The following is a 27,220-nucleotide window of genomic DNA, read 5'->3' as shown; positions in this document are numbered from 1 at the left end:
ATGGACCGTTCTTCCAACCATTTTTTTCACCTATAACAAATGTAAACACATTACTGTCGAACCTCTAATGCAGAAATAAGCTAAAGTAACTACAGAAGTGCCTACTTACACTTTTCGCCCACAGAGTCCTCCTGAAAGATGTAGTTACTTGGCAGGTTGAAATGGTCTCTAACGGTTGGCAGCAATTTGCCTTCCAATATAGCCAGGTATCCATTGGCATTTACGGAACCTTTTATAAACTGCAGGTGACCTACTCCGCGATACGAAATGCACCCCCATATCATTTGGCTGGTAGGGAATTTTACTGTAGACACCATGGTATTCTTCACCACGTCTACGGTGAATCGTTTGTCTCCCATCAGAGTGCCGACCGGGCTAGCTGGGTGGGTAAAGTGCCTGCCTGGCAACCCAAAGGTCGTGGGTTTGATTCCCACCTCGGGCTTGGATCAAAGTACTACAAAAACCTTGGGAGGTGCATTATGGCCACAGAAGCCTATGCGCCAATAACTACCAAAAAAAAAAAAAAAAAAACCATCAGAGTCATGCAGGTTGAATTTCTTCTCATCCGAGAAAATAACTTGAATTCCACTGCTCAGGGGTCCATTTGACATGCTCCTTACACCGAATTAATCGGGCCTTTTTAATTTTTTGTGTGAGGAGGGGCTTCTTTTTAGGACGACGGGCTAAAAGTCCACTTTTGAAGAGGCGTCTTCTGACTGTTACTGCACTTGCTACCACTCCTGTATGTTCTTCCCAATCTCTTTTCAGCTCAGGCGAAAAAGCTTTATGGTTTTTAAGCCATAAGCGCCTCAAAACGCAGCCCTGTTTTGGCGTAGAGACTTGTTTGCGTCCGATTCCTTTTTTCCTATTAGCAGACCCAGTATTCTTGAGTTTGGGAATAAGTCTATTCACTGTCGACTGATTACAAGACACTCCATAAGCAATATGACAGTGAGAACATCCTTGCTCAAGTAAAGCAACAATAGCACTCTTTCTTCGCGGCGTCAACTGCACGTAACTGGCCATCCTGACACAAGCAGAGCGTGCTTATATAGCTGAAAGTATAACAGCCGATGCAATATTACGTCATCACCTGCGCGTTTCAATCTTATCTGTAAGAAATATTGCCATATACTTAGGTTATTCGGACGACAATTACAATTTTAAGGGGTGATGCACTTTCTTTGAAGACCAGTGTATTTTATCCATTTTCTTATTAAAAATGTAAAAAGCAGTCTATAGGTGAGCTAATTATTTAAACGTATTGCTATTTACTAAGATTTGATATAAAGCTTTTATTCGGTTATAATTATGAGATGGTCCCAAGGGACTGGAAATGTGCAAATGTATCACCAATTCACAAAGGAGGATCAAAGGGTGACACGAGTAATTACAGACCTGTTAGTTTAACTTCTCTTCCAGGTAAAATAATGGAGTCACTGGTTTCAACCCCGGGGGCTCACATCTGGTGAGTATGGGCTTGGCACACCCAGGGTCCTGAGCTGGATATCATCATTCTTCTCTTTCTTGGTGATTTCCTTCTACTTTTGACTCTCTCTCTCTCTCTCTCTCTCAGGGTAACTTAGGAATTTTTTTTTTTTTTTTTTTTTTACCTGGTGCAGCATAAGCCTCAGGCTTCCTTGCACCATATGGCTATTAATGATAATAATAAAGAAGCATTGCAGGATCATCTAGGCAAGACTGCAGTAATAATTCAGACACAGCATGGGTTTATTAAGGGGAAGTCTTGTCTGACCAATTTGATTGGATGCTATGATGTGGTTACAAAGGAACTAGATGCAAAAAATAATTTTGATATCATATACATACTTGGATTTCAGGAAAGCTTTTGATACAGTTGCACATGCAAGACTACTGTACAAATTTGAGCAGTATGGCATTGAGGGCAAGTTGCTACAATGGATAAAAGTTTGGTTGAGTAGAAGACAGAGTAGTAATTAATGGACACTGCTCTTCGTGGACTAATGTTATTAGTGGAGTACTCCAGGGTTCATTGTTTTTGCCCATTGTTGTTTTGTATGTTTATCAATGATATTGATAAAGGTATATCCTGCTTACTGTCCAAGTTTGCAGATGATACAAAAGTTGGCAGGATTGTAAATGACAGTATGCTACTGGAACAGGATCTAGAAAAGCTGGGCAGATGGGCTGAGAAGTGGCAACTGAAGTTTAACATTGACAAATGCAAAGTACTGCATATGGGTAGAAGTAACCCCCAGAAAAACGTACGAACTGTGTGGTACTACACTCAGAGTGGCAAAAAATGAAAAATACCTGGGGATAATTGTGCAGTCAGGCTGCCAGAGCAGGCCATGGGGTCTTGTCAGTGATTGCAGGGATTTTGCTAGTAGGGAGGAGTTGATTATTCTTTTGTATAAGGCAGTGGTCAGGGCACGCCTTGAATACTGCGTACAGTTCTGGAAGCCTCATTTTAGGAAGGATGTAGAGTTGCTAGAACGAGTACAGAGAAGGGCAGCAAGGTTGGTGAGGGGAACGAAGGGGGTGTCCTTACTAAGAAAGGCTTAAGTTCTGCAAATTTCACCGTCTGGAGACTAGGCACCTGCGAGATGATCTGATTGAGGTGTATATGGCTTGAATAGGTTGAACAGGCTCAATGCTGATGGGATTCTTCTTACTCAGATTACGAACCTGAGGGAGCATAAATTCAAATTGAGGAAGGACAGTTCGGAATTTTGAAATAGAATTTTGCCTTTAGCCAACGGGTGGGTGATTGCTGGAACAAACTTTCATCTGTCGTTGTTGAAAGTTGATAGCTTAAATAAATTCAAGGAACTGCACGAACGTTTAGAGCAAATGGTGGGGTGAAATGGGAATTTTTTATTTTTGGCTGATGCTGTGTATAAGCTTGCTTTCTTGCATATATACCTCTACTAATGCCAGTTCTCAAGATGAATGGGATTTCCTACCTTACATTTCCGAAATTTAACTAGTTTTATTTAATTGTTTTTTTTTTTTTTTTTTACTTCGTTTTCATGTTGTCCAATGCATGGCCAAACCGCAGGTCTCAAAGAAATGTGGACTGGAAAATTTAAAAGGAAAAAAAAAAAAAAAAATCCTGAGTGATTAACCGTATTTGTAGTATCATGTGATTTTTACTATCAGTGATTCTCTTTAAAGAAATTCGCGGAGTAGTTTGTAACTTTTATTCATACAGAAATATATAAACAGCTGTCTTGGGAAAATAACTACAAACAATTATTTGGTTATATTTTTTATTATGTTGAAAAATGATTTTGTTCCCAAAATTCTTTGTTACCTTACTTTTTTATTTTTTACATAAACCTCTTGGTTTAAGCAGCCCTTAAATGAGGAATAGATATACCCTAAAAGAATACATAGACTGCATAGAAATTCATGAGAATAATTTTAATAAAGAAAGAAATGTTACAAATTATCTTGTGGGAGGATAGTCTTTTTAACCAGACTTTTCGGGAGCTACCTTACTTATTCGAGGCTTAAATCCGTTTTCTTTTTGTGAAAAGAAAGCTATTTCTTAAAATGAAATTTAGAGTAAAATAGATCACGAGGTTCACTTTTAAGAAATAGCTTGAAGCTATTTCTTAAGTGGAGCTCGCGGCCATAGATGCTTTGCGCATTCCATTCCTGAAAGAACTGAATCAATCTCCCCCCTATAAGAATCTCCCCCTCTATACGATCACTTGTAACATTTTTCTTTCTCTATGAATGAATTTTTTTCATGAATTTTTACGCAGTCTTGTGTGTTCTAGAATTTTTTTATGTTATATTACTATTGAAATAATGCTAGCGTTATTTAAAATCTACGGGAAAATTAAAATTGAGGGGGGGGGGGTGGCGATAGAAGTTTAATATGATGCTTTATTGATTAATGATTATGTCAAATGTTTTACGAAGCTGTTAATCGTGATTTTGGAATGACTTGATCTGAAGAATGAATTTTATTTGATAAAATTCGTGTAACGCTCTACGGATATTACTTGGCCTTTTTGATATGGGAGGATAGGATACTGGTCTTCTGTCCAATATCACTTTAAAAAATGTATTTTTTTAATATATTACAAAGCATTACTTGGCTCCCACCAATAATTAAGTGATATCAAATTGTAACGAGTTCAGTTTGATGGATGACTATGAAGGCCTCAAATTCTGTCTTGATAAGTCGTGCATCCTTATCATTGAGAATAATTGGAAAAATAATAAATTTTGAAAATTACGTTACTGTTATTGGAATCAATTTCCACTTCGTCTCATGTATTGTATTGTATTCTATTCTATTTTCTTCTTCTTCCTGTCCAGTATTAGGCCTAGTTGCCTGTTACGGTCTCTCCATCTTTGCAGGGATCTGCCTCTGTCTCTCCATCCCTGGGGTTTGTAGTTTAGTATCTCTTTCGGATAACGTCCGTTCTCCATTCTCTACATGCTGTATCCATTTGTTTTTGTATGAGCCGATATAATTCAGTATTGACATTGTCTGCAGTTCTGACAGGATGTCTTGATTCTATTCTTTTGCGTCTTATTCAGAAAACACCTTTAAGATGAAATGGGCGTTATCTAATTTTTTTAATACAAATCTTCCTCTTGTGCTGTGTTTTTTTTAATTGGAATTTCCGATTTGTGGTCGTGCTGGGTCTCACATATACACAAAATCTGATCAAAAAGTTCTGGGATTGATATTGTTAATCTTGAAACTGCAGCATCGTAGAGACTTGCGACCCATAAGATGTTTGGGGTGAGTCATTAACGCATGAAGCACCCGTTTATCTGCAGTCTGAATTAGTGCGCGTTGAGTAGTTATTTTACTTATTTCGTGGCATTTTAAAATGACTGATTTTGATGGGCACCAAATCAGTATTCAATTTTGTTACAAATTAGTGAAAAGTGCAAGCTATTAAAACCAGCTTTCGGAGACGATGCTATGTGTTGTTTGAAGAATTTTCAGAACGCAAAGTTTAAAGAGGACCGCTTGTCTGTTGAAGGTTGATCCTCGTTTTGGCCGCTTTTCAACAAAAAAAAAAAAAAAAAAAAAAAACAAAAAAAAAAAAAAAAACCCTATATAATTCAATTGTTCTTTTGCTAAGTTTTGTGCCTCGTATCGTCGCTGATGATTACAGAGAGCGGCGAGTTTCTCAAGTCGGAATATTAGTCAACGTGCAGCAGCTGACCCATACTTCGTTTCTTGCTTGTGTTCGTTATTACTGGCGACTGATCGTGTATTGCTGTGACTCCGAAAACAGACCCAATGTGGCTAGACAATCTCGATCAAAATAACCCCGGGGGCTCACATCTGGTGAGTATGGGCTTGGCACACCCAGGGTCCTGAGCTGGATATCATCATTCTTCTCTTTCTTGGTGATTCCCTTCTACTTTTCTCTCTCTCTCTCTCTCTCTCTCTCTCTCTCTCTCTCTCTCTCTCTCTCTCTCTCTCTCTCTCTCTCTCTCTCTCTCTCTCTCTCTCTCAGGGTTACTCGGGAACTTTCTTTTTTTTTCCTGGTGCAGCATAAGCCTCAGGCTTCCTTGCATCATATGAATATTAATAATAATAATAATAAAATGTGGTCATGCTTATGTTCTTATCGTGTTTTTTTTTTTTTTTTTTTTTTTTTTTAATCCCAGGGCATTGTAGATGAATTTGTTCCGCGTGATCAAACTGTGAACCGGGAGTACTACAAAACAATTCTACGGCGATCTGTGACCTTGCAAAGGTCACATATTTCCACGAATGAGGAAAGTATTGAGAACTTTGAGAAAGCGATTTCTAAAGTCGCCAGAAGCGTTGGGATCGGTGTTTACCGTATCAAAGAGACTACATTGAAGGAGATCTACCCGACCCGAATAGTCGGTAAATTTCATTTCCCAAATATTAATCCGTTCAATCTTTTTGATCACACCTCGTATATATTTGTTTTATTTATTTTAAAGGGAACATTTTATTGACCCAGAACTGGAATGAGGTATTTCTGCGTTTAAGTTAGTCAAAAGTCAAGATGGACTAGTAGAGCTTTTTTTTTTTTTTTTAAGTGACTGTCAAGATAGTTTTGTATACACTATATTTCTTTATTAATTTTATTTCATGATTGTTTGGCGAATCCCGTGTACCTATACGCATGTGACGCAATGTAACCTGAAAACAGTGACTTTCTATACTGTATTTAGGTTATACCTACAAGGTCGGTAAGCCGTAGTTTACAAGCGAGACACGGTTATATACGTACAACGTTGTGATGGGTCCCATTCACCGGTAGAGGAAGTTGCTTGGCACTAGTGAAAGTTGTATTTTCTTAAATCGTAATAGTATAACTGTAACGTGAGGAATACATATTGGTTTCGTTGAGTGAATAAATATGACTGCACAGATACGTTTTCATTTGCTGTGGATTTGGCGCGTTTTCAAGGAGTTTTGGAGTTATTTTGTCCCACTGTGGTGGAGTACATTGCACCATGCGCCTTCGGTTCAGAGTTATGTGAAAAAAGACAGACTCCCAAATGTAAGATTTTGCATATGTCGGAGGTGTTTTCCATTGCAATTACTGAAATACAGATATTTGAAGAGGTACTGAAATTAGGATAGTGGTGTTTTTTCTTGTTTTTGTGGAGAATTCAATAAAGAATGGTTTAGACTCAACTTGCCAGCCTTATCCAAGGCTTTGTTTACTTTTTTTTTGGAGGCTTTGATATTCGTGATAAATCTATTATTTGGAAATAATAACGTGAGGAACCCCGGTTTATTGAATACATCTTGCTTTTGTGTGAATCCATATTTTTATTTATATCTGTAAGCTTGTTGTATTATATTAAATGAAGTAAAAGCGAGGATCAAAGGAACAGAAGGGTAACGAGGAATTGTTGCCTATGACCAAATATCAGAAATATATATTTTTAAAATAAATCTAATTATAATATAAAATAAGTATCCATAATATACTCTTTTTATATAAAAGAGACGTTTTTATAATTATTTATAATAACGATTGTCATGTTTTAAAAATAAATTCTAGATTCACTTATTCTCTCTTTTACTCTATTCATCACCACACTCCAATTACGTCTCTGCAAACGAGTATAGCATTTAGACAAATTTAAATTGGCACCTTAAAATTCGGAAACTTATGTTGCAATGCTCTCAGAATCCAAGGCGATTGGAGAAAACTTGAAATTGGCTTTTTCGCTCGTTGAACGAACGGAAGCTCCACTCGCGTGTCCGTCACGCTGACTGCGTTTGCCCAAATAACATTGTTGCTTATTCAATTGATTTTCTTGTTGTTGAGTAAAACTTAAAACTTTAAGGGTCTGTCTGACTTTCAAGTTTTTATGCCTACTTTAAAATGATTTAATCCCTGAATAAATTAATTTTTTTAATATAAATGCGATGCATATTATAATTATTTTTACCGATATCTAATACTGATGAGGTTTACGTTAAGTATTAATGGTAAGTCTGTTCAATGTGTGTGTATATGCACGCGTCTTCTCAACCTTCATCTCATACATAGCAGTAAAATACTATAGGTCCTAATATCTTTTTTGATGTGGATCACCATTAAAGGCGGGGGACAAATTTATATATATATTTTAATTTTAACATTATAATGGAAACTAAGAATTACCTTTGCAATTTTTTTTTTTTAATTGCAAGCATATCTTCAAATAAGTCTTGTAATGAAAGTGAACACTAATTTGTGGTCACCTGATATAAACCTCTTAAGCAGATGCACTAAAAAATATGTTAACTCATGGAGCAATCTTTCCCATTGCATGACTTTTTTTTATTTTATGAAAACCCCAAACGCCAGAGGTATTAGAACTTATAGTATTTAGTACCATGCATGGGTTGGAGGTTAAGAAGATATTTGTTGACATTAAACTTGAACTTCTGTAAATTGTAATTTTTCAGGAAATACGTATGAAGGAAGGTTGTTCCAAAGAACAGAAGTTGAATGAATAAATGAGGAAGAAGAAAAGTTGTTTCTGTGAGTTTGAAGTTGGACGGTAAAGGGATGTTGACTGGTTGTGGCATGTGTGCAGACTGCTTTGGAAGAGAGAGCGGGAATTATAGAAGCCAATTCAGAAGAACAGTGCCCATGGAAGTATCTATAGAAAAGGCATGCAGCAGAAACAGAATGTCTGTGAGACAGAGTGGAGAGACTCTGTTAGAGATGAGTCATTAATTAATCTAACTGTTCTCTTCTGAATGGAATCTAGGAGCCCGAGACAGGTTTTGTGGGCACTGCCCCAGATGTGGGAACAAAATCCATGGTAGGGCAGATTTTCGATTTGTAGAGAGTGAACAGCTGTTTGGAAGAAAAGTAATGCTGAGAGTGAAAGAGAAAACCCAGTTTTTTAGATGCAGAGGAAGCAATATTTCTAATGTGCTTGTGCCAATAGAGATTAGAAGTAAGGGTAATCCCCAATAGAGATATATGATCTTGCCTAGAAATTGGAGTGTCATCAAAGATAGGCACAGGAGCAGAAGAATCCTTTTTGTGAGATATAAGACAGGACTGACTTTTAGAAGGATTGAAATCAACTAAGTTACCTTTGTCCCACTGGATAATTACCTGGAGATCAGCATTCAAGGAATTGGTAGTAGATAATCGAGAAGTTGATGCTGTTTGAGCATCAACTTCTCGATTAGCTAGAGAAGTTGATGCTGTTTGAGCAGGGCAAGGTTTCTTAAACTGGAAGGTGAAATGTAATGTGCTATCATCAACAAAACTATGGATAGGATTTCCGGTCAATGGAAGAAGGTCATTAATATACAAAAGGAATAGAGTGGGAGAAAGAACTGAACCTTGGGGAACACCAGCAGTAGTGGAGAAGTTAGAATACAGGCAGCCATCTACCATCAATTGCAGTGAGAGGTCAGAGAGAAAACTGGATACCCAATTACAAAAAACAGTTGGCAAACCATAAGATGGAAGCTTATTTAGAAGACCTTTATGCCAAGAGCAACTGCTTGAGTTTCACCAAACTTTTCCATTGAATTTGTCCAAAGATGGGTAACATAATATCACCAGTGGATCAACATTGATGGAATCTATACTGGCGATCTGTCAAGATTGCCAGTATGGATTCTGTCAGTGTCGACCTTTGAAATGTCAAGAGCAACTGCTTGAGTTTAATCAAACTTTTCCATTGAATTTGTCCAAAAATGGGTAATATGAGCCAGAATATCACTAGTGGATCGACACTGATGGAATCCATACTGGCGATTGTTGATCAGATGGAAGGTTTCTAGATAGTTAGAGGTGATTGCAATGGGACGATAATTGGATGGGAGAGATTTGTCACCCATTTCATGAACTGGCTGGATATAAGGAAACGTCCAAGCAGAAGGAAAAACACTTTTGGAATAAGGAAGTGAAAAAAGGTGACACACAACAGGAGTAAGTTCAGGAGCACAGGTTTTCAGAACAAATCGAGTTGTGTGTGTATGAGTGATTCTGCTAATACTTGGCACTTCAGTATTAGTGCAGTATTAGCCAGAGCTCTTGCTGCACCATCCAAAAATAAATCAATTAATTAAAAAAAATAAACTGTGACTCCCTCCTCATATGGGTACCTATCCACAGGGGGTGTGCTGTGTTTGTCAGAGGAGCTTGCTTGAAAAAAAAAAAAAATAGCTAAGGGTCATTCTATCAGGCTATTTTTTTTTTTTTTTATTTTTTTATTTTAAGAAACAGTTTGCATAATTCCCAAATATTTAACAAAGGATTCATGTAAGCCCTTCCAGAATACCCTGCTTATTCAGCTGACCTTAATTTCCCCAGGCTGTCAGGTTCACCTACCTATGGAGAAAATTTATTCCAGTAATTAAAAATTCATTTTACTTTCTCCTCACAGGTGTGTAGTTACCAAGCACTATATCCCATATTTAGAAGATAAAGATGACTGTAAAGGTGACTGCAGTAGCCTCACTTTTAAACTCTATTCAATGGAACCAATTGAAATTTATTCAGTTTATTACCAACAACAAATTTTAAATGCAAATCATTCAGGGAAGTAATTTTAAGAGCTACTAGGCTATTTATGGCAAGTAAGAGATATTTGATGCTTATGCTGAAATGGTGTGAGGTCAGCTGATGAGACTTGTGGCAAGGAAAAAATGCATGGGATGCTTTTAAATTATCTGGCAATGTAGACATTTAACACTAGATAATAAACTAGACTGCAGTGAACTCACAAAGGGGTTAGGCAAGCTAAGGCAGATCATGCAAAAAATTCTTTACTTATGTAGACACTAGGAGGATTAAAGGATGATTGAATGAGAGAAAATAGTGATTATCAAGGGGCTTTGCTCTTCTTGGACTGTTATTAGTAGAGTCCAGCAGGGTTCAGCGCTAGGCACATTTAAGTTTGCAGATGATATGAATATTGCCAGGGTGGTTAATGGCAGATAAGGCAAGAAGTGGCAGTTGAAGTTCAACATTGACAAATGAAGAACACAATATGGGTATTAATAATCTCAGCATAAGTACTACTATGCTGAAAATAGTGGAGAATGAAAGTTAAATGGGAGGGGGTAATTATTCAGTCAGGCATGAAGTTTTCAGAGCAATTCAGGCTTGCTAGTACAGCTCATGGGGTTCTGTCAATGATATATAGAAAATTTGTCAACGGAGATAAGGAAGTGATTGTACTGTTGTATAAGGCAGTGGGTAGGCCATATCTTGAGTATTGTATTTATAGAAGCCTCAAAATAGGAAGGATGTTGAGCTATTTGGAACAAGTGCAGAGAAGAGTAATGAAATTAGTGAGGGGAGGCGGGAAGAGCACTCTTACCAAGAAAGGCTTCAGTTCTGCAAATTTTATCATCTGGAAACCAGGTGCCTGTAAGATCTGATTGAAGTGCTTAAGGTTTGAATGGATTGATTAAGTTAAATGCTGATGGAATCCTTATCTCTTGCTGAGCCAATGCACATGAAGGGACATAATTTTAAATTGTGGAAGGAAGATTGCAGGACAGATGTGGAAATTTGCCTTTAGCTAGTTGATTATTGAAACAAACTTCCATCTGCTGTTGTTGAAGTGGATAGTGTGAATAAATTCATGGAAGAACTGGACAAATTATTGGAGGGATGGATGGGTGAAATGAGTAGGTTTTTTTTTTTTTTGTGCTGTATCAGCTTGCTTTCTTATTACAACTCTTACATATGTTAACCCCAGGGGCTCACATCTGGTGAGTATGGGCTTGGCACACCCAGGGTCCTGAGCTGGATATCATCATTCTCTTCTTGGTGATTCTCTCTCTCTTTTTTTTTTATTTTTTTATTTTAATTGTTTCCTTTCCATCCCTCTGTTATCTTACCCTTATCTCTGTAATTTTTTACCCCTGCTATGAAGATGGAGCACTAACAATCCTGGAGACTTAAATTTTCCATCAGGGACACATCCTTAGTCTGGGTAACAGTTGTACTGTTCATAATTCCATTAGTGGGGAAGGGGAGGGGGGGTTATTGGCCACAGAACACCATGCTGGCCAGACAGGTTTGATGTTTACCATTATTTTGTAATTTTATCCCTTTGTTATCCTAACCATTTCTGTGATACTATTACAAATCTTAACTCTTGTATGTTTCAGGGTCCATCATTCTGTAATCTTCCCATGTTATTCTTCATAATTTCTGTTAACTAACCAGTTCTTATTCATCCACCTTGCTATTCTCTCATACCATTCATTTGGGACTTCCATGGTGTTGAATTTAATGTTATTCCATAAGTTGGGTTTGTCCTTTGGTCATGTGGCATTTTAAACTGCCTTAATCTCCTTTGAAATTATGAATTATGAAAGATAAGGGCAAACCCTTGCCCTTATCTTTAACAACAGGGGCCTTGCTTGTCATTATCTACCTTACCATTAGTTTTTGTGATCACTTCACACTAAGCCGACCGGGTAAAGTACCTGCCTGGCAACCCAAAGGTTGCGGGTTCGATTCCTGCCTCGGGCTTGGATCAAAATACTGAAAAAACCTTGGGAGGTGCAATATGGCCACAGAAGCCGATTCACCAAACAACTACCAAATCAAAAAAAAACAAAAAAAAAAAAAAAAAAACTTCACACTAAGGTTTCCTGTAATGTCATTAGTGATATTCTGGATTGTAGATGAGAATTAGGTTCAGAATGTTCTTGCCACTAATACTTTGCCTAACGTGTTAATATAGTATTAGTAGTAGCAAATGGTACAAGGAAACAAACTTATATAGTGAAAAAAAAAAAGTATTTTCTTGAATTTATTTTAACTACCCACTTCTACGACACCTGATGGAAGTTTGTTCCAGTAATCAGTTACTCTCTGGCTTTGTGTAAATTTTCACACATTGATCCTGTGACCATCCATTTTCAGCTTAAGTTAACGTTCTCTTTTGCGTGTTATCCAAGAAACAGTGTGGATGTCATCAGAATTTAGTTTACTCAGTCCATTTAAAGGATTGATGCAGATTCTTAGTTTCCAGGCACCACTGCAATTTTCAGAATTGAATTCTTTTATGATAAGATTATCCTTTTGTGCTCCTGACTAACCTTTTTGCTCTTTCTTTGCTCTTATTCCAATAGATCAACATCCTTCCTAAAATGTTGCTTCCAGACCTATATGCAGTACTCAAGGTATTGCCTTATACTAGGGGATAATTACCTCCTTGCCTCTGATTGCAAAATTTCTATATGTTATTAATAGAATCTCATGAGCTATCCTAGCAGTCTGTGTGCACTGCTCATAGAACTTCAAGTGGGACTGTGCAATCACCCCCAGGTCTTTTTCATTCTCCATTACTCTAAGTGTGGCACCACCCAATTGGATGTTATTTCTGTTACCCATTTGTAGTACATTGCATTTTTATCAATATTGAACCTCAATTGCCACCTCTCAGCCCATCCATCTAATTTCTCTAGGTTTTATTGCTGTAGCATACCCTACCATTAATCACCCTGTCATTATCTGCATCATAAACAAACTTAAACTTGCTATATTCTCATCAAGAGTCCAGCATTAGACCTTGAGGGACTCCATTGATAACATTAGTTGAAGAAGAGCAGAGCCCATTAACAACCAGTCTGTCTTCTGCCACTCAACTGTTCCTTTACCCAAAGCAGTAACTTGCCCCTAATATAGATAACAATTGTGTAGTTGATATAAAATTGTCTTCCCATTAACTCCAATAATGCTCTTTAGAAGAACTTAATTTTTCTCTGCAGGTGGACACTCTTGTAGGCCACCAATTTGTATTGCAGAAATGTTATCTTATAAATTCCCCTAGTGACATTAATTGTCTTTTGAACCAGGACAGTCTGCATTTAAATTTTCCTCTGAATTGGAAGTTGATCATCTGGAATAGTTTACTGGACAGAAAGTAGAACAGTTTTTTTACTTTAAGAACATATAAACAAAGAAAATAGTTTTAAAATATGTTTATTGCATTTTATAATGGCATGCCTAATTTATTTTCTTATTGTGTCGTATTATGACACACGTTAATTTCTTATTAATACTGTTGGTTTGGAAGAAAAGTTCTGGAATTATGTTCCCATGTGTTAATGGCTGGAAGGTGGAGCCTATATATCTCTGTATCAAAGTTTTTACAGTTTAAAAGATGGCAGGCAGGTAGCCATGATATATTTTTCATAAGTCAAGATTTCCAGAATCAACAGATCACGATCAGAATTCTCCATCCATATTTCTTGTGCATCACCAGCTTGTGTCTTCACCTGACACAAGGATACCTTTTTTCGTGCTCTCTCTCTCTCTCGCGTGTACACACACACACACACACACACACACACACACACACACACACACACACACACACACACACACACACACACACACACACACACACACACACACTCTGCTAGTGATTGATGGCTATATCCTAATATGCTGTGATGTGGTGAATCATTACTTTCACAGTAGCATACTGTACAATTGCGTTCACAAGGCTTTGGCATTCTTGCCAAGCTAACCAATCTCCACAGGAATATTGGTGATTAAGCTATCATTGATACTTTTTACAATAATTTTGGAAAGGGTATGTTTCTTGTTATCTTGTAAATAGAATAACTCTTATTAATAATATATAATAATACAGTAGTTCTTTACATTCTTTTTTTCCTTGGGACACTTTCTTTCTATTGGTGGCGACAGGTCTGACTTATTTCAGTTTTATTTTAATGCCTCTTTTTTTTTTTTTTTTAAACACAGGCATTAAAATAAAACTGAACATTTAACTTATTGTCTGACTTATTTCAGTTTTTTTTAAAAAACCGAAATAAGTCAGACCATAAGTTAAGTTAAAATAAAACTACTTGCTATCACAAGCTGAGTTGGTGACTTTTGTGGTGACTCCATCCCTTTCCTCCAAACAATTCCTGCCTAAATATGGGATATTTGAGGAAGAAATTTATGATTTACTGTTGTTTGTCTATGGCCTTTAAGTGTGGGACAAATAGGCATAATAAAAGAAAGCTGTTTTAAATTGTAAAGAATAACCTACATATACAACAGCAACAAAAAGATTGAAGTACAATCCTGAAGTAATATCCATTCATTTCTTGAGGGTTGTATTGCACAAGGCTTTATCAGTGCATCATGCTTTTATGCAGTTTTCTTCTTTGTCTATACACAGTTATCACCTTTATACTCACTCGAAAGTTCTTTTTTTGGTTGGGGGTGGGGTGTTGTGCCCACTGTGTAAAAACAGCATATTAGTGTTTTTACTTAATTTCTAAATTGATACTGAATCCATGAAGTTCATCTTCCACAACAGTGTTGACCTTTGCATTGTCGTGTTGCAGAATCAAATTGCATGGTTCCAGTGAAAAAGTCTGCTCAACTGTAGGTTCTGCAGTTGAGTAAAAGTGGTTCTGCTGGAGTTCTACGTAATACTGTCCAGTTGTTGTGATACCCTTTAGAATAGCATAATGTATGATCATCTCTTCATTATGCTAAAAATTTGTCATATAGAACATTATCAGCTGATGGAGCCATGCTATCCAAATTTTTTTTTTGTAATGTTTCAGTTGTTTAGTGTCCTCTTGTCTTTGGGTTATACAAAGATGTTTGTTCGTGGTGACTATCCTACAGAGAAGGTGCTATGGATCTAGTTTATACATCTTTAATTAAGGCAACTGAAGCAAGGTTTGACACATCTAATTGAGCCAGTTTTTTCTTGCATCCCACTTAGGTGGAATCCAGCATGTGCACCTTTGATATCTCAAAATCTTCATGGATAACATGGAAAACTATTCTCTGGGGAAAGGTTTTGCCTGGATGTCAATCATGTGTCTCCCATAATATCTACACACATGACTTTTCTAGGTGCTATATGATGAACAAGCTCTGCTGGGCCTTCTTGGGTCTTGTCTGCAAATTTAGTTGCAAACCATGCTATCAGAAAGTTCAGAGTCAGCACACACTGTGAGATCACATTGGATGTCACTGGCTTTTTCAAATAGAACCTTAACCTTTATCTTTAACTCCTGGAAACTTGCTGTGATGGAAATAAAGATTATTTATTTAATGATTTTTCACTGTTCTTCCATTGAAATATTCATGGTTTTTAAAGTCTCACAAAACACACCATTGGAAAAACTGCGGCTTGACACACTCAGCAGAATATTCCCACTTGCATGGTTGTTGGTATGGGAGTTTCTGGTGCATGGGTTACCTAAGCCATATTTTTCTCTTGCATAGAACACAGCCTTCAAGGTGATTGATGGCAAGGGTGTCTTCCTATATTAGTATTAGCCATATAATGCAAGGAAGCCATAGGCTTTTACTGTTTTAATATATATATGTGCAAGTTATTATTTGTGAGGTTTCTTGTATGTGTAATTTTCACAAAACTACTTGCCTATCTTGTGACTGCATAGATAGAGATAGTGTGTATATATTTAATGTACATGTTGTGTAATATAGTTAAAAGTCATTGTCTGGCTGTTTAGCTAATGGAAGGCAAAATTAGGAGGGCAATTAGAATAGAAATACACACTCCTGCCCTCGTATAGCACTGGGTGTACCCAGAGTGTGGAAAAATTTTAGTTGTAGGAAAGTAAACAGTATATGATTAAAGAATATAAAGTTGGTGCTCATCTTATCCGGGAGCGCAATTTCCCATCCTTATTAGTAACGGCCCTTGACATGGTTGTTGTATGCATTTGGAAGTGGTTGTCTATATGCAACAAAATCTTATAATTAAAATTTTATACTTAAAATTAAAATTTTATTTAACATTACTGTATACTGTTATACCTATGTTCTAATTTAAATTAGTAGGCAACTGGCTGATATATGAAATGATATCTCTTCAGGATGCCACACTATTTCAGCAAAATATGCAGAAATAGTCCATATACAGCCCATAACATTTCAGTAGTTTCCTATACCTTAGTGTTGTAGCCAAAAAATTATTTAAACAAAATGATTTTTTTTGTGAGTTTATTTAAATATGTACAGGTAACTGTGGCATCTGTTATGTTGTCTTTACTTAATAATAGTTATTAATTAAAATGTGAAATGGTAAAGTATGTTTTTATATATATATATATATATATATATATATATATATATATATATATTACTGTTTTAGTCATTGTAGTAGTATCCCAGTGGAAAAGACCTGAGAACAGCTATCGTAGAGAATTTTTTAGAATTATGATAATTCTAAATTAAGATAATCTAAATTTTAATTCATAATTAAGATATGTACCTTGGTTTATAATTATTTATTAATTAAAATTGTTTATGCTCTAAAAGTGTATTTTATATTGTGTGTGTAGAAAATTAAACTACTGTGTGTTTTCCTCATAATGTAGCTGACCTTTGAATTTTTAAATGCTGTCAGCCTGAACTAGCCATGGAGGTAATTTATTCTAGCAACTTGCTGGCTAAAAGACTTTTTACAATCCAGTCTATTTTGAATTTATGGCTTTAGTTCTGAACTGAGTTATAACACTGAAAATATCACCTGCCCAGGTCCTTATAGACCCCAGTCAACTGTCCTTTTAAGGTTTTTGGTTTCCACGTTCTGTAGCCCACATACTTGAAGTCTTTCCTCATATGGGCACCCTTTTTCAGATCTCACCAAGAAGGTTGCACCCTTTTAAGAGCCTTTTTTTTTTTTTTTTTTTTCAGTGCAGTCTCCATAGTTGAACACAATATTTTAAGTGTGGTCTTACAGTTGCCTTAAACAATAGGATTGTGACCATCTCCATCTCTCTAGGCACCTCCATAGCCAGGTGGGAAGGAGCAGCAGTGCGTAGCACACGCTTCTTGATTAGACCGGGGTTCGAGCCCATCACCACCAAATACTTAGGATGCAGAAAGGTCAGGGAATGACCACCGCATATTCCTGGAGCAATATGGCCTTAGTTGCTAATGCTCCGAAAAACCAAAATAACAAACAAACAAACATCTCCATCTCTAGACCAATGTTTAACAAATCATTGGTAGGGTTTCCCTTGTGTGTCCTTCAGAATTCCATTTTGATCTAAATATCCTTGGATTACACTCTTTTTGTCATTTCTCCCTTATGCTGAAGTCTGGCTGACCAGTCTGAAGTTACCCATTTAGCTCTTAGAGCTACCTTATGTATTGACACTCTCCAATCCAAAGGAATCTCTCAAGAGTCTAGCAATGTCCTTATAATTAACATTAATGGTCCAATGCACCCTTTTGATGCCTCCATCAAACTTATTGGGTATATGCCATCATCTCCAGTAGTGTTAGTTGCTCTTTGGTCTCAAAGTTATTTCTAATAAACAGTCTAACGTAATTTCAGTATCGTCTGTTTTATACTTTTCGGCCTGACTCGTGCAGACTCTCTTCACTATGAAGGGTCTTTTGTTCATAAAGATCAATATGAAGTGCTATTCACATTGTCATCATCAATATCAGTTGGGTTATCTAAGACTTTTCCACACCCTTACACAATGGTGTGAATCATTTTCTTCTTTGTTTTGATATATGTAAAAAATTCCTTGGCCCTATTCTGTTTTTTTTTCTTACCTAGTGATTTCTCCTATTCTGCCTTTGGTATCCTAACCTTTTCTATGGTATTCTACAGATCAACTTGTAGCTGTTGTATGCTTCAGTACTTTTGTTTGTGTTCTTCTGGGAAATCAGGCACCTGGGGTTGGGAGAACTTGTAGGTTATTTCTGGACTGCAACTATTTAATGAACTTACCTAATTTGGTTTAATTGAAATGGGCACATTACAGTTAACATTATTTTAATGGAACTTTAGTTATAAATGGCTTGCTATTTTAAGGTTTCTGTAACTCTATAGATATTTTATCATTATATACTTATTAAAAATAGCTTTTTTACCGGATTTCAGTTGGTAATGCGGTGGACAGTTCATTTGGAAGGGGGCCCCAGAAGGGTTAACCATAGTGCTGTAGCTGTAGGAGATAAAATATACTCATTTGGAGGTTATTGTACTGGAGAAGATTATCGTGTATATAGACCTATTGATGTTCATATGCTCAATATTGGTAAGCTTCATTCTTGCTCTGAATGACTTTTTAAAAAGCTTTGTGTGAGTAGAGTAATATATTAAAAATACAAATTGTAATGCCCTCTGGAAAACAGAATATTCACAATTTTGTGAGTTTTATACAGGTAAATCATAGTCATCAACCCATTGTGGACACTTGTGATTTATTTGTCAGTTTAATAATTTTTATTATATTATTATAGGATTTTATTGTTGTGTTATTATATCTTTGTTATTTTCATGTTAATTATATTTCTTTCAAGTATTTTTCAACAGTTGAGCAAAGTTTTTCTCATAAGTGTATTTATTATTCAACATTAATGCCATTCTGCTCTTACTTAGCTTTGCAGAATGAGTTTATGGATGCATTTCCAGACAAAAAAAGCAAGTACAACAACAAAAAAAAAAAAAAGTTTGTTGTACTTGCTTCCCTTACATTTTCCTTTACAAAATCAAAAAGGAGGAGGGGGATCAAACATTGGAAAACATTCACTGAATAGGGTAAGCATTTCCAAACTTTTTTTTTTTCCTTTTCTTTTCTTTTCTGAATTTCAATCTGCAATGCAAACTGATAAATAAGTCATGTGTCAACAGTAGGTTGACTTTTTCGATCACCCAGTATAAGAATACAAATGTACTTATGAAATCAGTAACTCCGAGTTTTTGGCGTGTTTGTTTATCTTATCTACCTATTATTTTTTGTGTGGTTTTAGCTATTCTCTTTTGCTCTTTAATATAGTAGAGGAGCCAGTGTTAAACTCAGCTGTGATAACAGTTGATTTTCAGCAAATATATACAGTACTTTGGTCTCTTTTGGGAAACTTTGCTGCTGTAGCTTCCTGAAGTATTAATCAGTGCCAGCCAAATTCATGCCATGATATGATTCAACAATTTGTTAATAATCAAACTCTGTAAAAATTCCCAAATGTGCCTTAACCCTTCAACAATCACATTGAAAAATTAAAATGTATTAGAAACATGTTAGTGTAAATTTTAGCATACAGGGGATCCTTGTTATCCGAGGATAATTGGTTCCAGAAAATTCCACTTAAAACGAATCCACCTGAAATGGGGACCAACTTTCTTATGTTTATTATTTAAATAAAACTAAATGTAACTAAGCATAATATTTTAAGAGTTTGATATCGGTGTAGATACACCATAGACAACTCTTAAAGAAAAACTATGATAGTAGTGTGAAAAGTATCATTCCATCTGTATCTCATTGTGCTCATCCCTCACAACGAGTTGCCCATGTATTGCACTACCTCGAATAAGTAATGTTTCACTAATAGAGAAGACTATTGTTACTTCTCGGTGGGCGCTATCACCCAGACAGCACCGTTTCAAAGCTAGTTGGCTTCTCATCGGAGGGTGGGCAGATATCCTGGTATTGCAGGTGAAGTGTTACTTATTCGAGGTAGTGCAATACGTGGGTAACTCATTGTGAAGGATGAGTAGATATGGTGTATCTACACTGATATTATATAGTAATGTTTATTATGTACTTTTACATAGTAAAAAATGTATGAAGGAACTGAAAAATGAGAAAATTATTTTATTAGACATTTATGATTTGTACAGAGTGAACAATTGTTTGGAAGAAAAGTAATGTCTAGAGTGAAAGAGAAAAGTTTTTTTTTTTTTTTTTTTTTTGATGCAGAGGAAGCAATATTTGTAATGTGCTTGTGCCAATAGATTAGAAGTCAGGGTAATCCCCAAAAGAGATATATCAACTTGCCTAGAAATCGGAGTGTCACCAAAGATAAGCATAGGAGCAAAAGAATCCTTTTTGCGAGATATAAGACAAGCCTAAGTTTTAGAAGGATTGAAATCAACTAAGTTGTCTTTGCCCCACTGGAGAATTACCTGGAGATCAGCATTTAAGGAATTAGTAGCCGATATTCAAGAAGTTGATTGAGCAGGGCAAGGTATCTCAAAATGGAAAGTGGAAGGCAATGTGCTACCATCAGCAAAACTATGGATAGGATTTCCAGTCAATGGAAGGTCATTAATAAACAAGAGGATAACAGTGGGGGAAAGAACTGAACCGTGGGGGGACACCAGCATTAGTGGAGAAGTTAGAAGATAGAGAGCCATCTACCAACACCCTCAGTGAGCAATCAGAGAGAAAACTGGATAACCAATTACAAAAAGTTGGCAAGCCATAAGACGGAAGCTTGCGTAGAAGACCTTTATTCCAAACACAATCGAAAGCCTTTGAGATGTCAAGAGCAACTGCTTGTGTTTCACTGAACTTTTCCATTGAATTTGTCCATAAATGAGTAACATAAGCCAGAATATCACCAGTGGATCGACACTGATGGAATCCATACTGGTGATCATTGATCAGATGGAAGGTTTCTAGGTAGTTTAAGAGTTGGCGGTTAATTGATTTCTCCATTACTTTAGAAAGAGTAGAAGTAATTGCAATGGGACGATAATTGTATGAGAGGGATTTGTCACCCTTTTTAGGAACTGCCTGGATATGAGGAAATTTCCAAGCAGAAGGAAAAACACCTTTGGAATAAGTAAGTTAAAAAAGGCAGCAAAGAACAGGAGTAAGTTCAGGGGCATAGCTTTTGAGAACAAGTGTAGAAATATTATCAGGACCTGGAGATTTCTTTGCATCAAGATTCATCAAAATCCTTCTGACAACCTTTTGATGGTGGGAATAGTGGGAGGTTTTTTACCAAGATCGTTAAAAAAGAGTTGGAAGAAAAATGGGATGCTAGCAAGTCAGCTTTATCCTTGGCTGAAGTGACAACAGAACTATCTGATTTAGACAGAGGTGTGAGCAGAGATGGCAAAAGTTGCGGCCAATAGCTTTGGCAAGAGACCAGGATGCTCGGCTACCATTAGGGCAAGAAGCAAGTTTTCTACTCAGCCTGTTCAAAATCGAGTTTGAACTGATTAATAACTGCTTTAAAATTGTTGCGAGCTTTGGTGTAGCAGAAAATGAAACTGAAGAATTGGAAACAAGTCAATTATGCTATGCAACATTCTTCTTCTGAACGGCCTTAGCACATTTATTGGAAAACCAAGGTTTAGATAAAGAATGAGATTTTAAAGTGGAGTGTGGGATAAAGGATTTCATTTCTACAAGAATAATTTCACTGACACGATCTGAGCAAACTTTGACATCAGAAGTTTTGAAACAGTAGTCTGACCAGGGAAAAGAAGAAAAGAAATCTCACAGGTCATCCCATTTTGCGTTCTTGTAATGCCAAACAACACTAGTTTGGGAATAGCCATGAGATAAAGGCTCCATTGGAGAAGAGACAATCACCAAGTTGTGATCTGAGGTGCCTAAAGGACCACTCACTTCGACTGTGTACTTGTTTGTGAGAAAAAGATCAAGCGTGTTGGCTGTATGGTTAGGATTGTCCGGTATTCTTGTAGGTAAATGAACAATCTGTGCATGGTCATTAGCAATTGCAAAAGCCTCAGCATCTCAACCAGCTGGAGTTGTGAACATTAAAATCACCAAGGAAAATTGCATCACTGTTAGGAAAGTTGGACTGCAGAAAGTAAAGTTGCAAAGAGAGTAAGTCAGAGCTGTAAGTGATTAGTGGAGTTGGGAGAATGGTAGAGAAAACGGATGAATTTGACAGAATGAGGTAGAGAGATTTTAAGCCATAGAAGCTTGAGAAGAGGAGATTCCAAATTACCAAGTCTCTGACAGGTAATATCTGAATGGACATATGAACAAGTACCACCTTTGAGGCGAAAGGAATCGTACGGCGAATAATTTGGGCAAATGAGATGAGCAGTAGTTGAATCAACCGACAACTGAGATTCTGTCAGAAAAAGTACATGGGGTTTGGCAGACTGCAAGTGGAAATGGACATTGTTGAGATTAGAATTGAGGCCATGTATATTTGTGAAATGAACTAGGAAGTGTTTGGGAGGTTTAGATCTTTTTGCAGATAAGCTTACTCTATTAGTTTGACAATCCATGATGTGTTCAATAGGAAGAAGTGAGGGGGGGGACATGCTGTATGAAGTAATGAAATTTTTGGATATGGTGTACACATGGTAAGAATATACCCAGATCCTTGACATAATGTGGCCTTGACAATGCTCCCCACATACACACTACTTGGACTCCCCCCAGTCCCTATCTGGCAGAGTAGGGGTAGCAAGATTATATACTAGCTGATCCAGAAGCCTCCTAAAGAGTTGCGAATAGGTTCGGTCCAGTGTGCTAACTAGCAGCCGGCCTGTAAACACTGTTTTAGAGCTGTACCCTTGAAATGGAAGGAAGATTGGACCTCACCTTGATGTCCACCATAGCCTCAAAAGTCATCAGCCATCCTGCATGATGGAAGGGTTGACTGGAATTTAGCTCTGGAGACTAAACATGGGTTCCACCACTTCAAGCCTCCAATAAGCAAAGTGGTGGTATTGCACTGGTCGAGAGTCATCTACCACCTAGTATTGCCTGGTAACACAGAGGAGGTGGCATTCCTCTATGTGGTGTGTGCGCCGCACCTCGACCCCTGCTTACGTTGGTTCACATCTGAGTGATAACCCACAGTGTGCTTGTGCCTTGGGGGTTATACCCAGGATTACTAACAGTCCCACCATCATGAAGGTGCAAGCAGAGGATTTGGCTGTCACAGACCGTCCGGACTTTGCCGAAATTGGGTCCACTAGACTTGAGTGTCACCCGAATATCAGTTCTATCAGCGTTTTAGACTCCCAGGTAGCAAGTACAGCTTGTCTGACATATCTGAGAGAATGTCTGTGACAAACTCAGGACCATGTCTGCTAAACAAAAAAACTGCAATATTTGTGTTGGTTTTGATTTTGCTTTTATTATTCTGTGTTGGAAATGAGCCAGTATGAAAATTTACTGTTTTCTCAGTTTAATGCAGTGCAACCTTGTGAGTGTCAAAGGACAACTGTAACACTCACATTATAAGTCAACCATGTTATAAATGAAACTAAAATGTATTTAATTTTTTAAGTATGCAGTGACTAAAAGACATCAATTATTAGTAATATTATTCCCTTTACATATTATTCATTCTATTGATACACATTCCTGTTATGAACTTACTTTTTTATATATCCTTTCAGGAACAGTCATAATTTAGTCCACTGGAACTGATAAGTGTTTTTTCAGTTGTAAAATAATAAGAGGAATTTACCTCAATATAGTACGTAGAACACTTCCGTATGATACCCTCCAGAAATTAAAACCGAAAAAATCGACAACTTACCGGTACATTAGAGGTAAACTCCTCTTATTATTTTACAAATATTATTATCAATGTAGAACGTATTGAGTATTACAGCTCTGATTCATACTATCTAAGTTTTTTTTCAGTACATAATTTTTAATGGCAAGATGCAATAAATGAAGGTGTTCACTGTCTGGCATTCTAATCCCACCATCAATGTCATTAACGTTACTAAGTACTTGGTTAAATTCTGGCTCTGCCACTTAGAGTTATCCCCATTTCCTCTGAGTTGCTCCCTGTGTCACTGTTACCATTTGTCTTCTCATTCTTCACAGAGATCCCAGTTTCTTTCATTCAGATGTGCAAGTGGACCTTCCACATTCACCTCAACTCGGGCTGCCAGGTCATTTATTCCGATGCCAGTTCATTAGTCTTACTTCTTGTTCTAGAAATCTGCTAAACCCAGGTTGTGGTCAGTGATTTAATTTTTTTTCAGTACATTTTTTATTTCTAGCAGTTTGTACTTGCTGCTGAACTGTTTCCCATGCTAATCCAGCAATGTATGAAACATTCTTTGTTAATGTTTTTTAAATTCTGTAACTTTCATTTCTGATTTTACAACACAAACAAGTAGCTCACCACAATAGTAGGCTTTGCAGAATCAAATAATGGGAACAGTGATCCATGGGTTTGATCAGTGCAGTTGTGTTTGTAGGTAGGAACACAATTCTGATCTTAATCTTTTAATTCAAGATATCTGCTGAAAGACAGGCTGAACAGTGATCCAAGAGTAACAAAGCCTTTTCAAGTTTTTTGGGGAGCAAGTGATGTTTTGCTGTGGCACAAACTTGCTTTAAAATCATAAGGCAAAAATATTCCACCCACATCATTGAAGCTTTGGAGCTATTTTTATAAATCACTGAGTAGAGATTGTGTTGTGAAGTGCTTGAAGCACTGGGAACTTTGACTTTTATCAGTGTACAGTGGCTTTAGCTTGTGATTGCTAGTCTTGTTGGTGCACAGCAGTAATCTGAAGGACTAGCTCAACCAGTTAAATCCTTATAAATAAGCACAATGTATTAAAACAAATATGCTTCAACTAACGAACCAGTTAAATTGAGTTTATTGAAATCAATTAATTAAAATACTATATACAATTAAAATGAATTGGATTTAACTATATGATCAATAAATATATGACAAAAATAGCCTATTTTTATAAAAGAATAAAACATATATATATATATATATATATATATATATATATATATATATATATATATATATATAACCAATAATGCATGTTTTATTTATGCAGTATGGCAAAACTTTGTATCTGACTGTATAATTACCCAGAGGTCCTTTTACTTTTTCACTACTCAGAGTGTAGTATCACACTGTTGGTATGTTACTGTGGGATTATTGCTACCCACATGTAGTACCTTGCATTTGTCAAAGTTAAACTTCAGTTGCCATTTCTCAGCCTATCGGCCTAATTTTTCTAGACCTCATTGCAGCTGCATACCTTCATTACTGTCATTAACCATCATATAACCTTTATATCATCTGGAAACTTAGATATTAAGCCTGATATAAATTCATCAATATCATTAATAAATAGAGAAAACAATGGTGGGCACAGCACACTGGAACTCTACTAATAACATTATTCCACAGAGAATAGTGTCCATTGATAATGACTGTCTTCTCCCACATCAATCTTTTATGTGCAAGAGTGTCAAAAGCTATCTTGAAATACAAGTACTGTACAGTGGATTCCGGTTATTTGGGCCACTGGTTAATCGGGGCAGCCAGTTATTTGGGACAAATCTTAAAAAAACAGGACCCAATCGAGAAAATAGCCAGGGTTTACTTCGTTTAATTGGGACAACTTGCCGTTTAATAGGGGCAAGAGACCGCAGCACTGGAGATTACCCTACGATTGTCTGACCATACCACATTTGGTCGGATTTCTGGAGGTCACAACCATAAAACAATTAGCAGTCACCTGTTTATTGGGCTTTTTGTTAGTGCAATCTATCATAAACTGATAGTAAACTCGATCTTATTGAATTTGCAATAATACCGACAGCTGGAATTCTGTGGGTTATTATGGTGGAATGTGTTTACACTTCCATGGAATCTTCAATCATATATAAAAAAATTAATTTTCAGAATCTTCTTTTCATTCCTATTTTTAATGCCTTCATAACTTGTTACTCTGTTCTCACTTGCGTGTATCGTGTTACTTGCAATTTGTGTGTGTGCAGTGTTCTTTGTTATTGATTGCTTATCTTTTTACTGTTTTAAATTTTAACCCCCACCCACAAATGTCAGTGAACAGAAATGTCAACTAGTTAGTATGTACATATTCCAGTACGTATTAATTATTCCGATTATCACATATATTTTTCCGATTTTCGGGTATCATTTAATTTTTTAATTGGTAAGGTAATAAAGGGTAAATTTATGCTTAATATATCTTTACTTTTATAGCCTGTGGATAATATTCCTCCTATTTTCGCTAATTAGAATTGCTGTTTAATAGAATTAAAATTAAATTCACAAACGTGATCACAATGACCAGTGCTTACTACACATCGTATAGTGAACGGTACTTTACTATGGTGAGTTCATCGTAACGTGATTTGATTGTAAAGCGGGGGTCCATTGTATTTTTTTTTAACTATTTACGTGAAACTTTGGATAATTAGGGCAGCCACTTAATCTGGCCAAAATGCACTAGTCCCGATGTGTCCCAAATAACCGGAATCGACTGTATATGATATCAAAATTTTTTTTTGCATCCTGTTCCTTTGTCACTGTCATAGTATCCAATTAAATTGGTCAAGCAATATTTCCCCCTAACAAACCCATGCTGTGCCTGAAGTATAACTGCACATCCTGTCTAGATGGTCTTGCATTACCAGTGACTTCATTATTTTCTCTGGAACAGAACAGGTCTGTAATTACTCTTGTCACCCTTTAATCCCCTTTGTGAATTGTAAATATATTTGCACATCACCAGTCCACAGGCACTTCCCCTGTATCCAAGGGTGCGTTCATAATTATGGCTATGGGTTCGATTACCTCTTTGCTAAAGTAAAGCAAAGAACTCTTTGCTGCTGTTTTTCATTGCATCTGTTGCCAAAGATTGCTCATAATCTTCCTTAGCTTTCCTAGCCTTCTTTGTGACTTGATTACAGACTAGTTTATATTTACCATAGGCTTCTGTGTCACCTGATAATTTTATGCATCATATGCAATTTCCTTCTCTGCCACAAGTCCCATTAGTTCATCTGACATCCATTTAGGTCTAAGCCTTGAACAGTATTTCTTAGTTGATATGAAAAGCCTAGTAGTTTTTAAGATTGTTTTCCTAAATACTTTCCATTTAGAATTTGCTGATTGTAACATCATCAGCTGGTTCCATTGTATAGAATTCAAAACTGTCTGTGACCACTGTAAGTCACCTTTATGGAAGCAAAACCCTTCCCTTTACCCTTGATGGTAATTACATCTTT

At 36.6% G+C, this 27,220-nt stretch overlaps 1 protein-coding gene across 1 annotated transcript in view; it reads left to right on the top strand.

Annotated features, from left to right (window-relative positions):
* Nucleotides 1-27,220, top strand: part of LOC150077019 (kelch domain-containing protein 3) — a 139,253-nt gene that overhangs the window by 34,888 nt on the left and 77,145 nt on the right. Inside the window, exon 2 of the mRNA XM_090386810.1 lies at nt 18,349-18,505. Coding sequence (XP_090242936.1) covers nt 18,355-18,505 — 151 coding nt within the window. The 5' untranslated portion in view covers nt 18,349-18,354. The remainder of the gene's footprint in view (nt 1-18,348; nt 18,506-27,220) is intronic.

The sequence above is a fragment of the Mastigoproctus giganteus genome, chromosome 12, assembly GCF_048544385.1.
Source record: "Mastigoproctus giganteus isolate SK-2022 chromosome 12, ASM4854438v1, whole genome shotgun sequence".
Lineage (NCBI taxonomy): Eukaryota > Metazoa > Arthropoda > Arachnida > Uropygi > Thelyphonidae > Mastigoproctus > Mastigoproctus giganteus.
The sequence above is the reverse complement of the archived record's forward strand: the minus strand, read 5'-3'. Positions and strand labels throughout refer to the sequence as shown.